The 14,883-nt window shown below is 41.6% G+C and overlaps 1 protein-coding gene across 1 annotated transcript in view; it reads right to left on the bottom strand.

Moving 5' to 3' along the window:
• cspg4ba (chondroitin sulfate proteoglycan 4ba) overlaps positions 1–14,883 on the bottom strand; it is a 40,359-nt gene that overhangs the window by 18,915 nt on the left and 6,561 nt on the right. Inside the window, exons 3-5 of the mRNA XM_069683553.1 lie at positions 10,428–14,000; positions 9,578–10,051; positions 9,156–9,332 (exon numbers count right to left, since the gene is read on the bottom strand). Of these exons, the coding sequence (XP_069539654.1) occupies positions 9,156–9,332; positions 9,578–10,051; positions 10,428–14,000 (4,224 nt within the window). The remainder of the gene's footprint in view (positions 1–9,155; positions 9,333–9,577; positions 10,052–10,427; positions 14,001–14,883) is intronic.

Raw genomic sequence — 14,883 nt, 5'->3', positions numbered from 1 at the left:
CCAGGCTGCTCAGCTCAGTCTGCAGGCTGCTGTGAACGCCAGGTTTCACACAGTTTTTGTGACGTCACAAAGTGCAGCCTCAGCAGGCTTCAGAGAGCTGGCCAATCAGAAGAAAGCGGGCTTGAAGGGGCGGGGTTTCTAAAAGGGACAGAGCTGACTGAGTCGTTTCAGGCAGAGGCTGTATGAGGGCCTGCACAGAGCACCAGTTTTGAACTGTAAATGATGCTAAGCTACTCCGCAGGTATCACAGAGAGAAATATGAAGTTTGAAATTAGCATAATACCCCCCCTTTAATATAAATCAGAATATATTATCGATTTCTGAAACATAACAATGACAAAATACATTGTGTTTCTATTTTATGTTAAATTTGTTTAATTATTACGAAGAAGGACATTTATTTTACATGTGTGTTACAACAAACTAACATGGCACTTTATTAGTATTGATTTTCTTTTCTTTATTTTAATTTATTGGGCAAAAATTATTTTTGGTTCACCTTTCATTAAAAGATTTTTTTGTCCACTTTGTCCACTGGGGAAAATGGGAACAGTAAACGGTTTGCATGAAAGTTGGTTATTTACACGTTCAGCTTCTCACTCTTGTTTCCGACCCCCTGGTAAACGTGAGTGCAAAGTTCTCTTATCTTTGGGCTCCGTTTTTGGTCTCTACCAAATCGTGACAACCTTTGCTGTACCAGGGAACAGCTGACAAGTGGTCCATGATTCATATTATATCTGACTCGTTTCAGTTTATTTCTCCCCTCAAAAGTTATCTCAGGAATATAACGTAACAATATCAGCTGTCCACGATACAAGACAGGCAGGCAGGGGGGGAAATAAATCATTTAACTGTTACTTAAATTACTTACCAATTTGGCCAATTTAGGCCTACTACAACAGTTTAAAATAGTGTACATTACTATATTTACTACAGCCTAATTTGTTTTGAACAATGCATTATGTGCTTATCTATTACTTATAGATGAAACATGGGAAGGGGGTAAAGTGTTAAAAAAAGTGTGTGTATGTTTGAATGTGTGTGTGTATGTTTGAATGTGTGTGTGTGTGTGGAATGTATGTGAACGGAATGTGACATCAAAAAGGCAGTTAGAACTTTGGCGAGTGTTCCATCTCTGCAGACAGAGAACCTTCCAGACATCAGCTCATTTCAGCTCTGCACTCTGACCTGAACGCATGTCAAGCACAAGACAAAAACTTATCACTCCAACGGAAGAAAGTCAAGTCAATCCAGCTGAAGAAATGCAAGATACTAAGAAGACGGAAGATCTGAAGATGTTTCAATACAAAGAGGTAAGATTCAACTTCCTTAGTACATGCATTTAAGTACTGTACTAGAGTACAATTTCATGGTGCTTGTACTTAACTTGCACTAAATTGCAAAGCGAATTTTGGTTGCACTACATTCATTTTACAGCTTTACAGTTACTTTTTGAATTTGTAGCTTACAACACATGAGCAGTTTTGAAAAATATGGTGCATTGTTTTCAAGTTCACCCACTATTCATGTTGAAGTTTCTTTGGGCAAAACATTGAACCCCAAATTGCTCCTGAAAGGCACAGCCATCAGTGTTTCACTGTGCGTGAATGGTTTGCTAGATAGTGATTGGAGATCATTGTATGAATGTGTGTGTGTGTGTGTGTGTGTGTGTGTGTGTGAAAGGGCGAATGTGACATGTAGTGAAAAAGCACTTTTATTGTTCTGAAGATTAGAAAAGTACTAAATGAGGGCATTCCATTTACCATTTAGTACATTATGTTGGTAATGCCTGTCTACTTTCACTTCAGTTCAATTTTGAATCTACTTGTTTTGTAGAGTTGTACTCATACTTTATCCAGTGTAATTTTAAATACTCCTTTCACCACTGGAGGGTATGCAGGACTCCCATACCCCCTCCAACAGGCCTAACGGTCCAGTAGTCATCGTTATATAATGCACTGTTTGAAAGGTGCACGTGTCAATAGCAGTACTTGTAATTGTTGTATCTGACAGTTTGCCTCTGAACATTTCCCCCCCAACAGAATATAAATCTCAAACAAAGTCCATTGGATCCATCCACAATGGCAGCATCAGGACACACCAGCAGGGACAGCCAGAAGAGGGCCCCTAAGATGGAATACACACCAGAACCATTAGGGCAAGAAAATGTTAATTTGCAGGTACCCCTTGATGGGTGGTGGAAAGATTACTTTTTACCATATGCTGAAAAGAAATCTCCCACTGTCTCAGTACTGTCCACTGAGATGTTGGAGGATTCAGAACAAGCTGACCTGAGCTGGGTCCCTCTGGAGTTGCTTGCGGAGCTTGAGGCAATAACATCAAAGAAAGTTCCCACAACTTTATCCTCCACTGATTCCTGTCAACTAGTGACCAGAACCAGCCAAACATCCCCAAGCTTTAGCTTTCTTGAAGTGGTGGACGTAGAGGATAAGGACTTCACACCAGAGAAAAGGGAAGGTGATGCCTTTAAACCATCTACCAGCAGCTCACCACCAGCAACAGAACATCAAGAAGAGCTGGTCCTGTACAGGAAATCAACCCCAGTACCTTCAGGACAGGACTGGTACATTATAGAACCCCAAGAGGATGAACTAGCAAAAGCAGCCGCCCAGCTCAAGGTCCTGAAAAATGATTTCATCAATATAATCCAGGGATTCTTCGACTGCCTTACTGAAGGGTATGCTATTTAGTTTCCTCACTCAAACTACAGCAACTACATACAATTTTGACATTTGTTGTATATATTATTTTCTTTTTGTCTAATACCATTTTTTCTATGATTCTTTTCCTCAGGCAAAGGATGGATTTAAGCAGTGGTGTACATGATGTGGATGTAGAGGAAATGCTGACCAACTTGTACACAGACGTGCTACGGCTTGCAATTGAGAAATTAACTGATGTTCTGTCACAAGCCGACAATCAGCTCTTTCCCCAATATAGTGCTCTGCCAACAAGTAGTCCCTCTTTCCAGTTCTGCCAGAAAGATACGGTTGACAAGGAGTTGCTCACAGAGCTTATCAGAAAGGCCATTTACATCAGTGAAGACAATATCCACCAGGGTTTGAAAGAAGCCTTCGGCGAGGCCTTCTGTGACGTGTTTGCTGCCGACACATCTCTCAGCATTACACCTCTATTCACTGCATACATCGAGGATATGTTCCAATATGAGGTCAACTCAATTATTTCAAGGACAATTGAAGCTTCACTGGATACAGGATCACCCATTGTTTATGCTGAGACCTGCAGCAAAGTCATTCAGACAATGAATGACGTTCTCTCAACCCTTACTAAACAAGGAATCAACCCTGCCAGGATGCAGAAAAATACCATCGAAGTCCCACTGAAGAAGACAAAGTGCTGGAGCTTCTTCAGCAAATTGAGGAAGACGAAGGTCCAGCCAAGTTCCAGTGAACAAGTGGAGCAGGCTGTTAGCCCGTCATCCATGAATTCATCCTCTCAAACATCTCCGAGGGATATACTTAACACCTCCTCCGAGTGCACCAGTATGAATAACCACATCCCTCTGGTGTTAGTTGAAGTTGAAGGAGACCCCACATCAAATAACCCAGCCTCACACTCCAACCTCAGCAGCTCAATCCCTTGTCCGGCTTGGATTGACTCTGGCAATGGGAACATTCAGACAAATGTGAAGGCGAAAAAGGCGGTCCCGGCTAGTACTGAAACTGATGTCAATGAGACCCAGGAAAAGACACAGAAAGGACTCTGCTACATCTTTACAAAGGTATGGATGATCTCACCTGAGAAACCAAATCAATTAGACCAGATTTAGAGATCAAAGTTAGAGAGGACGACTAGTTTAAACAAGACAAAACAAAAAATATATATATCATAAAATATATTTCCTTTATTTTAATAGTGCAAGAAGAAGCGGAAGAAGACCACCCTGCGAGAGAAATTCAGGAATTTCTTCTGTTGTTTTAGTTGCTCTAACTGCGACGATGTCGTAGAATGAGCTTCTAATCCCCCTACTTTACCCCCCCTTTCCTCCCCCTTTCCTCCACCCCTCTTACCCCCACCCCTCCTCCCCCTTTCCTCCCCCCTCTTACCCCCACCCCTCCTCCTCCTCCTCCTTCCCCCCTCCGCCTTTTTCTTTTTCCTCCCCCCCCCTTTCCTCCCCCTTTCCTCCCCCTTTCCTCCACCCCTCTTACCCCCACCCCTCCTCCCCCTTTCCTCCCCCTTTCCTCCTCTCTTACCCCCACCCCTCCTCCTCCTCCTCCTCCTCCTCCTCCTCCTCCTCCTTTCCCCCTCCACCTTTTTCTTTTTCCTCCCCCCACCCCCCTCCTCCCCCCTATGTATTTCTTCAAAAATATAAAAAAAATTAATCTTGCAAACAAATGTTACTTGCATGTATTTTGACCGTCTGGTCAATAGAAATTGATGCCGTGTAAGGTACTGGTGGTATGTAAAGAACTCAAGTTAATATCTGTCATAATGTCAGATGTTAACTTGACTTTCTGTTATCGCTTTTCTATTACAATATATGCATGCGCCCGCAATTGCCTTTTGTCGCCATAAGGTGTCGCCAAATAGATGCTTAACACATTAGATAAAAAGATTTGGATAAGCCATGGCAGCATGATAGTTTTAGCTTGTCTCCAAATTTTAGAACCCATTGGCCATTCTCGGACGAGGATATAGCCTGGCCTCTATCAGAAAGGATATAGCCTCTATCAGAGACTGCCATGGTCATTCTTTACAGAGAAGCAACAGGAGATGCAAGAATTAAGTTGGAGTTTATGTCTTCTGTCCTATTAGTATTGTTGATATGAAGACATTATAATTAAAGAGGGGGTATTGTGCCGTTTCACATTTTAAGACATATATATAATGTTGCAATGTTGGATGTTCAGACTAAACATGGTTGAAGTTTCAGATCTGTAGGTAAAAGTATGTTGGAGTAATCCCCAGGCTGCTCAGCTCAGTCTGCAGGCTGCTGTGAACGCCAGGTTTCACACAGTTTTTGTGACGTCACAAAGTGCAGCCTCAGCAGGCTTCAGAGAGCTGGCCAATCAGAAGAAAGCGGGCTTGAAGGGGCGGGGTTTCTAAAAGGGACATATCTGACTGAGTCGTTTCAGGCAGAGGCTGTATGTTGCCCTGCACAGAGCACCAGTTTTGAACTGTAAATGATGCTAAGCTACTCCGCAGGTATCACAGAGAGAAATATGAAGCTTGAAATTAGCATAATACCCCCCCTTTAATATAAATCAGAATATATTATCGATTTCTGAAACATAACAATGACAAAATACATTGTGTTTCTATTTTATGTTAAATTTGTTTAATTATTACGAAAAAGGACATTTATTTTACATGTGTGTTACAACAAACTAACATGGCACCTTATTAGTATTGATTTTCTTTTCTTTATTTTAATTTATTGGGCAAAAATTATTTTTGGTTCACCTTTCATTAACAGATTTTTTTGTCCACTTTGTCCACTGGGGGAAATGGAAACAGTAAACTGTTTGCATGAAAGTTGGTTATTTACACGTTCAGCTTCTCACTCTTGTTTCCGACCCCCTGGTAAACGTGAGTGCAAAGTTCTCTTATCTTTGGGCTCCGTTTTTGGTCTCTACCAAATCGTGACAAAAAACATCCATCTCTTTAGCTGCTAAATGCTCAGCGATGGCAGCAGCGAGGATGAATGAAAACAGTCAAGTTGTGGGACAGAAAACAAAAACAATCATTGATAAGATGGAGAGATGCTCTGTTGAGCTAAGAAAAACTGTAAAGTAGTAATAATGTGGCATTGTCTCTATGAGGCACAAGTTACACTTTAAACATGTAAATGTGACATAAACAAAAAAAACAATGTTTTTAAACAAAATAAAAACTCATTATAGCAGCTTTGAGGTCACTAAAAATGTTACTGTTAGATTTGGTCACTCCTGGTCCAAGGTATATTCTCGTGTACCGTACAAATTAGTCACATTAGTTTCTTTTACAAGTAAGTGCAAACTGAAGTGCAATGCAGCCACAAGACCTGGAGGATTAAAATAAAGGCTGTGATCACAGTTAATTCTCAGTGTTCACACTGTGGCAAATGTTTTGGAGGATTCTCACTGCTGTTTTCTGAAGGTTGTCTAATGTGAGACATGCGATGCTACCCTGCAGGGTAAAGAAAAATAAACGCATTGTTAAAGAGCTGCAGGGATACAAAGCCTGCCACAAGCATCATACGATACTTAAGTGTGAGAGAATCTGAGGATGGGTTTAAATATGGGGTGACACTGGAGTCTAAATGGCCCCAAAATTACCCTAAAATGACCAAAATGAAAGGCTGAGGTGTAAGTGTCAGCATGCTGGCCTCTCACTTGGCTGTAAGCGTTACTTACTGGAACAGAAGCATGGGGTACTTTTCTCAATTAGCACCTTTAAACACCACCTCAACCCACCACATGGGACACCACACACATCACACACATCACACCGGTCCCACAGCATCACGTCCTCCCCATATGAGAACACTCGGCACACATGTTAACGTGTATTCATCTTACGGGAAATGACTACACCTCCAACAACAATCCCCAGTTTAACAGGAAGTCACAGCATGATCAGTCTGCTGAGTGTGATGATCACGGTGACTCACTAAATTCAAAGAGAAGACACATGAGATCAATTTGCACAAACAGGCCCTTTGGGTCGAGATCAATCCCTCAGACATGACGGGGGGGCTGCTGCTCATGAGGCTGCAGCTTTACTGATGGAGCTGACAGCTACAAGAAAACAAACCTAACCACACCTACATCTTTGATCCACTTAGCTCCTGTGAGTCTTGACTGCCAAATCGCGATTGTTTTAATTTTGTTATAATAACTGGGTGTGATTTATCTTATGGGATACAATTTTTAAAAATGTTCTCTAAAATCTGTTTTTAAAGCTCCTGTGAGGAGTTTTTATCTGGTTATGAAAGAGACTGAAATTAATTCTGATTACTTTTTATGACCTACAAAAGCAAACCAGACCATCAGCGACAAGATTGATTATTTCTATATAATTATTTTAATGGCTCAAACTGCTGGCAGGGGGGTAGGTGTGACGAAGCGATGACCTGCACGCTTCCTTTGCTTACATTTTCTAGGGCAAAAAATGAAAGTGAGTGATACATATGACTGTTAAAGAAAGCAGGATGAGATTTTGTGTTAAAAAACACTGCTTAAGCATGTACAGGACAAAATCAGCAAAGAGATAAGAGGCACGGCTTTGTCCACAGGGGGCGCCAAAATCAACACAAACTGAAAGTTACTCACAGCCGCTTTAAGCATTTTATGTAATCGCATGTTGCTTCGTCGTTAGTTTCCCTCCTGCTGTCAGGGGGTCACGTAAGGAAAAGTACTCGCCCCCGCACCATGTGACAACTCAATGAATTTTCATCCCATTTTAAAACCCTGACAGTTTAATTTCATTTTGTCTCCCTCACACAGACTGCTAACATGTGGCATTGTGATAGCATCATTTATAGATGTCTGGCACAGATTTTGAAACAGAAACAGGTGAAATGTATGCCACTGAGTGCTGCCACAACAACACAATCAGGACATTTGTAGTGAATAAAAGTTTATATTTTGACTAAGTTGAATATTTTATATTTCTGAGATAGATTTTCTCTTTTTATAGTACATTTATTTGGTTTATTTGGTTACACTTTATTCAGCATTTTCAAGCTTATACATACAGCATATATATACTGTATATATATAATAATATCTATTAAGGATACATAAGGAAGCTATTCAAAAAACATTTTGATAAAGTGTATGAAGGACTACATAACCATGTAAAGACATGTACATCTGCAGGTCTAGTACAACAGAACACGTCTGAGAGCAGTGACAGAGAGCCACCTTGTGGACGAGCAGAATCTAGTTCCCTTCCAGCCACCAGCTCAACAGCTATCTGTTTATCTCAACAATCAGGTAAAATCATTCCTGTTTAGACAGGCACCTGGGTAAGCCGTTTGCAGCAGGTCTACATGTTATGTGTGGATTCTTGTTTTGTAATGTGTATTGTATTGTATTGTATTGTATTTAATTGCAATCTCTTCTCTTACTGCTTTTATTCCTCTGTTATTTAATATGAAGCCATTTGTAATTTATGTTTGAGAAAAGAACTTTATCACTTATTTACTTACTTTTGAAAACACAACACAATCACTAATGATCACATCTGAATCGTGTGTATGTAGACAATGTGTGACAATAAACAAAAACTTCAACAACTCCAGGTTTTCGGTTTAAGACGACTAATTCTGACAGCTTCCAATGATCTCCAGCTGAGTACATTGTAGAAGTGGCTCTTCTGTGAGTCTGCAGGATCCCAGAGGAATTCAAGGCATTTGGGGCAAAGCTGCACAGACAATAGAGAGTTATACTTCAGCCCCTCTTTCCAGCTGGACGTCGCCCAACACCAGCCACTAAAGCTGACACAGTACAAGTCAGCACTGCTCTGCATAGACACACATGACAACTTGCATGTAATTTACGAGTAACATACTTAAAATGTATGTAATTACTTGTACTTTTTACAGAGCAGTAAATAACCAGCAGGGTTTCACTGGAAAGAGACGAAGTGAAGAGAAACTTCAGAGGAATCTAAACTGAACTGAGCCCATTTAATCACGCTGTTGCTATTTCAAGGCCGTGCCGTCATGTCACTCACCACTTGCATGCTGTGAAATGGACTTAATTCAAACAACATATTTTCAGCAGCAAGACTTTATGACTGAGTAATGTCTGGGGGTCATTTTTCTTTTATTTAAGTCTTTTGTTTTCATGCAAAATAGCAGCTCTCTCTTCAAATCTCTAACCACCACAAAGTGTGTACTTTATTTAAACCCTCGGGTCATGTATTTGAACGCTCAACACCTTTGCACCATAACAGACCTTCATGTTAGTCCCAGGCACCTCCTCTAATATATGTCAATGCTTGTTCTCTGTTGCCGGCCCCTCTGGACCCTCCTCCACATAGCAAACATAGTTTGCCTCAACCAGCCAGCCATGGCAACTAGCAACACTGCCCACTTTAAAATTGTCTGACAGTAAGCTTTGGTGCCAGACTTGTGAGTTAAAAAAAAAAGTGAGTGTAAATATAGAGCTGCAGTGCAGACTCACCCTGAGGACGCGGTTGGCTGTAATAACAGGAGGCTCGTCGTTGACAGCTGTAACCTGGATGTACACCGTCTGTGCTGCACTCTGCTTCCTCAGGCTCGTATCGTTGGCCACTACAGTGAAGTTGTCAGCTAAGGTTTCGCTGCTGTCGTGCACGTAGTAAATAAATTCATGCTCCACCTAGTAAAGACAGAGGAAATTGTTAGGGAGAACCTGATGAATAGACTGCAAAGTTTTCAACAAAACAAAGATTAATTGAACACTGTTATCATTTGCGACTCTTAGGTCATGTCTTATTTCTTGACATAGTATGCTAGTAGGAAAAAAAACAACAAACAAAAAGATAAAATCAAAAAATAAATACAATAATTCTAACTACCCTTCTATAACTATTTCTCCATAACAACTTTAAGAGTCCGTCTCACCTGCCTCCTGCTGAAAGAGGTTAGTGGTATACCGGGGTGTCGGGAGTGCTCAATGTGACCATGCTGCGGGGGCTCAGTCAAACTATACAGGAAGTTAATTCCAGAAAAGTGTCGGTTGACAACTTTGAGCACATCCTGGGCCAGTGCCTTGGAGGCGCCCTCATTTAGCGAGAAATTGGAGACATGAAGTGGGATGAGGCGTGGGATGATGTCAACGGACATCCTAATGCCACTGACATCAGTAACCCCGTTGGTGGCATCGAGGATGAAAGTGTCGTTGACTTTGCTGGGCTCCACCTGCATGTACTGGATGTTCCCACTGTTAACGTCCTCCTGGGTAAATGTCTTGACAGGGGACTGTTTATTTCCGATGTAGCGCTCCTCGGCTTCCACAAATCGCCGGAGAAAGCCATGAGACGGGGCTGCTGTGACTGTGAATACAATCTCAGATGGCAGGTTGTCCTCATGAATGACCTGCATCAATCAGAGAACATATTCAGTGGTTACATTTGAAATGTTCCATATGTCACTAATGTTTAGCTTTCATTTTGCTCTCAATGTAAAATGGCATCATTGTAAACTGGTCAGAATTCAGTTTCTACCCTTTCAGCAGCCTGAAGGTCATACATTATTTTACTGTAACATAAGTGTAAATTTGTCCTTTTATTGTAGGTTAGATCATCTGCTAAATGTTGTTCATTGCAGACAACATCACATAACAAAATAATCTTATTTTGTGCACAGAAAAGGATGATATTAGCATTCAAAATGGCCTTTATGCAACAACAACAAAAAATTGCAGGAGCATTAATTAAAAACTGTCTATCAGTCTCTTTTATGAAACACTCACCTCCAGTACAGCCTCATCGATCTTTGCTGGTTTCCCCTCTTCCACCAGCAAGGTGTTGTGTTGCTGCACGATGGGTGGCCTCTGATGACTTTCCAGGTAAACTTTCACATTGATCCTTCCTGTAAGTTGGCGGCCTTTAGCTTTCACTGTTAAGTTAAAATGGTCTGCCATATGTTTGCTGTCATGGTGCCGATAGGAGATCAGCCCCCCCTTTAAGTCAGACTGTGAAAATGACTCCACTTTGGATCCATTGAGATAAAGTCCTCCATACTTGGGAGCCTCATCCAACATGAAGACAACCTCCTGGTCATCTCTGATGTCCAAATTTGATATGACACTAAAATTTCTGGTGGAAAAGGTTACCGACCGGCCCTTCTGAACCAGTAGGCCAGTGTTGTTGCCAACTTTCAAGAACGGGTCGTGTGCACTGATGTCTAAAAGGCTTGATATAAAATGTTTTCCATCCGAGACAAAGAGAACAAACCTGCCAATGCTAACACCTTTGTGAATGAACAACACTCGCTTTTCTTCCAAGTCCTTCTGTCGAAACTGGAACAGTCTATGAGTAGTGTCATTAACCAGCACCAGGTCTCCCATTGGGATCCCACGTCGAGTGTAAATCAACTGTCCATCGTCAAAATCAGAGTCTGCATCATGATAACGTAAATCCTCTATAGTAAGTAGCCTCTGTCCATCCCTTACTACATTGAAAACCTTATCAATAACACGTACTGGCTTTTGATCATTTACTAATTGAATAGATATGTTGAAAATTCCTTCTTTGGACCCAATTTCATCTTCTGCAATGGAAGATTTGAACCCTTCACTGGTGGAGGCAATGAAACTAAACTCATCTTGAGTTGTTTCACTGTCATCATGGATGTACATGATCCGTTCCTCTAAAATATCCTGATTACTAAAGGTTAGGATGTTATTGTAGCTAGCATTGGAATTTGACTGACTTATACGGGCTAGCTTACCATGTTTGGGGCTGCTAATGACTGTGTAGTACATATCCTTTGTACTCAAAGTCTCTGCAAACAGCTCATCTTTTGTGATGAGTTTACTTTCTCCCTCCAGAAGCGAAAGTCCATCATTTCTCATAAACACGCTGTTGACATCAGCTTTAATAGAAAACTGGAAGTCATAGTTTTGTGACTGTGCATGTATGGAAACCAAGTGAAACTTGAACCTGTCACTTGTATCCTCATAAGGCCTGTCGACTAGCTCGTAATGTACTTTTAGGTTTGTTACGTCTCTTTGGCTAAAGGTTGAGTTTTTCCCCAAGACTGTGGTGTCAAGAAGGAGTTTCCCTTTCTTTGGTACGGTCAGAACACGGAAATAAAGGTCATCCTCTGAGAGGTCCACACCTTCAGCTTTGGCAAAAAGACACTCTGAGTCCAGTGTCACTTTTCTAATTTTATCCAAGTCTAACATAACGTTCCTCACCAGCTGGTACTTCACCCACTTCACAGTGATTGGGAAGAGTATTTCCGTTGTTGCCCTGGCAGCCACATTAACTTTACACTTAAAGTAATCAGTTGCATTGGCTGTCTGAATTTCTTGAAAAGTGCTAACATACCTCAGGCGCTCTTTTTCTAGAAGCCTTTGGGAGAATGAGTCAGTAGGCCTCCATTCACCGCTTGAGTGAAGTCTCTGGAGTTCTCCATACTGGGGAGGTTCAATGATATCATACCGGACGTCTACAATTTGTTTCACAGCATTGGTTTGCACAGCCAGCTGCTTGGAACCAATTATAGCTGCCTCGCCTTGAATGATCTGAAGACCAGTGTTGTTGGCAATCTTATACTCCAGAGCTACAGCCATGACCCTTAGAACCACAGTGTTGCTAACCTTTTCCCCATCACTAACTCTAAGAACGATCCTTGAGTTTCGAACTCCTGTGTGAACATAGTACACCCTCAGTTCCTCCAAGTCTAGATATGAGAATGAGGTCACTGCTTTGCCAGGGTTGCTTTCTATTTCCAAATATCCTGCATCAGCATTCAGGTTTCCAAGCACAGAGAAGACAAGGTCAGTGTAGTTGCTGTCAATGTCTGTGGCCTTCAAAATATCTGTGGTGAGGCGTTTCTTGGAATGTTCCAACAGGACAAAGAGGTTTCCTTCAGGGAGACTCAATTCAGGTGCATCGTTGGTGGGTGTCACAGTAATATTGTAGCGGTACAGCTTGTTGCCTTTCAGATAATCAGGAACTTGCTTCCTACTGCTTGAATAAATTGAAAACATGAAGAAGTCATCCATTTCCTCTGAGCCTCCATGGATATACATGACTCGTCCATGCCAAAGGTCCAACATGCTGAAGGTGTTCTTTTCTTGGTCTTGATCTACATCAAGCCTTAACTGACCACGAACTGGTTGCTCCTGAATTTGGAACATGATCTGAGACTGTCGAATGCCAAGCTTCTTGAAGTCCAAGAGAACTTTTATGTGTTTGGCCTCGAGAGATGCACGACCACCTTCCTGGACCACAAGGTTTTTGAGCTGCATAAAATTTGAGCCATACCTTCTGTCCAAACCCTTTGCGAGGGTGGACATGTGGAGTGATGGTGTTGGCGTGAACAGGTGAAAAAGGGATGCCGGAGTACTTGTTGGGCTCACAGTGCTCAAAAGTTCTGGTACTCTCTCTGGCTCACAACCAACTGAGATATCCTTGGTGACTACAGTATTGGAGAGACCCATTTTCGCTCTGTTGACTTCAATGTTCTTTAAACATCCTTTAAAGGAACCTCCTCTAACGCGCTTTCCTGAAACAGAGACAAGCCCTACCTTTCTGACTTCTGATCTGGTGCTGTCATCGATACCTCCAACAAAAAGGTAGCCTTTGAGCTGAAGACCCTTTGAACGGGTGTTGATGCTACTTTTCACCATCTCTCCATCAACAGTTAGCTCAAGGCTTTTGGAATTGAAATGCAACTTGATTGAATGCCATTTCCTGTCATTGATGAATGTGAGTGAACGAAGCTCGGTTTTGGTTCCACCTTTCCCAACAATGGCCACTGGCAGTCCTTCCTGAATCTCCATCGCCACAAAGTCCCCCTCTCTGGCTGAGTTGTACAGGATAATTCCCTCTTTGGCGGACGTGTGCACGACACACTCGAATACAGCTTCCTGCTGAGCATTCCAGGTTGGAAGAGAAATGTAAGCCCTGGAGCTGAAAAAGCTGATAGGGTCCTCCTCAGTGGCAAAGAATTGGGGACTACAGCCTAAAGACACCTCATGAACATTTTTGAATCCGGTATATGATCTCAGTGATGACAGCAAGTCATGCGCATTGAAGACCACCCCGTCCATGCAGCCTCTGAAGCCAACTGGGTCTTTGGGGAGGTAAGATCTGTCCAGGCCTCCTGAGCCCCCAACAAAGACACCATCCAAAATATGGAGATCATGCTTGGAGCCTGGTATCTTTACACTGGTGTGAGAGTTCTTGTCTACAGTCAGAGTGATGTTGTGCTGTATATGGCGGATCTCCACTGAGTGCCAGGCGAGGTCGTTGAGCTGGGTGCCTCTATCTGATTGTAACACTTGCTCCCCCGAACCAAGGTCCAGCTTCAGCTAAGTGAAGAAACAAAGGAGCCGAGTTAGAAGACATACTATATCACAGGAATTAAAGCTTAATGATTCAAGCGGCTAATTTATCTATCAGTTTAAAACAAATCTTTTTGGGATTTCTCACATTTAATCTGATTGCTATTATTGTGAGCATGTGTGAGCTATTTATATTCTAGTTTATAGTGAAATGTCTAAATTTGATATCTGCTTTGTTTAGATCATAAAGCCTGCTAATTGACGTGATCTGCTAACTAACTAACTAACTGATATATTTCTTATCCTTCCTATCCTAAGTCTCAACATGTGGTTGATGGATGGTTCATCCGGACAGAATCAATCCTGATGACTATTGTGATCATCCCTTTTCCTGTTGCGACACCATTAGATCGATGTTTGCTGTTATGAGTGAAATGCCTCGACAATATTGGATGGATTGCCATTCAATATTTGGGGCGTTCATGTCCCCCTGGGTGAATTGTAATGACTTTGGTGATTCCTTAACTGGTGGCATTAACAGGAGATACTAACATAAGATGGTGAACATTGTAACCATGATACCTATAACTAAACATCTTAGTGTAGCCTCACAGTGCCTCCTGATAATAGGATTAGATCTGAACATGTTTAAACATGCATGTGCATGAAGACAGTGTTTTTAACAATACTTAAAAAAGAACAAAACATTACAAATGTAATATTCAGAGTCTTAAATACTGCATTGTATTAAATAAGTTCATGTAATGTATAACATTATGTCTTTAAATTATCATCTGAAGACATTGTGACACCTGGAGAAGGAAATGCAGGATTAAGATTTCTTGCATTCCATGATGGCAGTGGTTGTTATAAGAGTGATGTTTGTCTTCTTTTCCTGTGATTTAAAGCA

The sequence above is a fragment of the Semicossyphus pulcher genome, unplaced genomic scaffold, assembly GCF_022749685.1.
Source record: "Semicossyphus pulcher isolate SPU_LCO1_2020_fin unplaced genomic scaffold, fSemPul1.0.p SCAF_6, whole genome shotgun sequence".
NCBI lineage: Eukaryota > Metazoa > Chordata > Actinopteri > Labriformes > Labridae > Semicossyphus > Semicossyphus pulcher.
The sequence above is the reverse complement of the archived record's forward strand: the minus strand, read 5'-3'. Positions and strand labels throughout refer to the sequence as shown.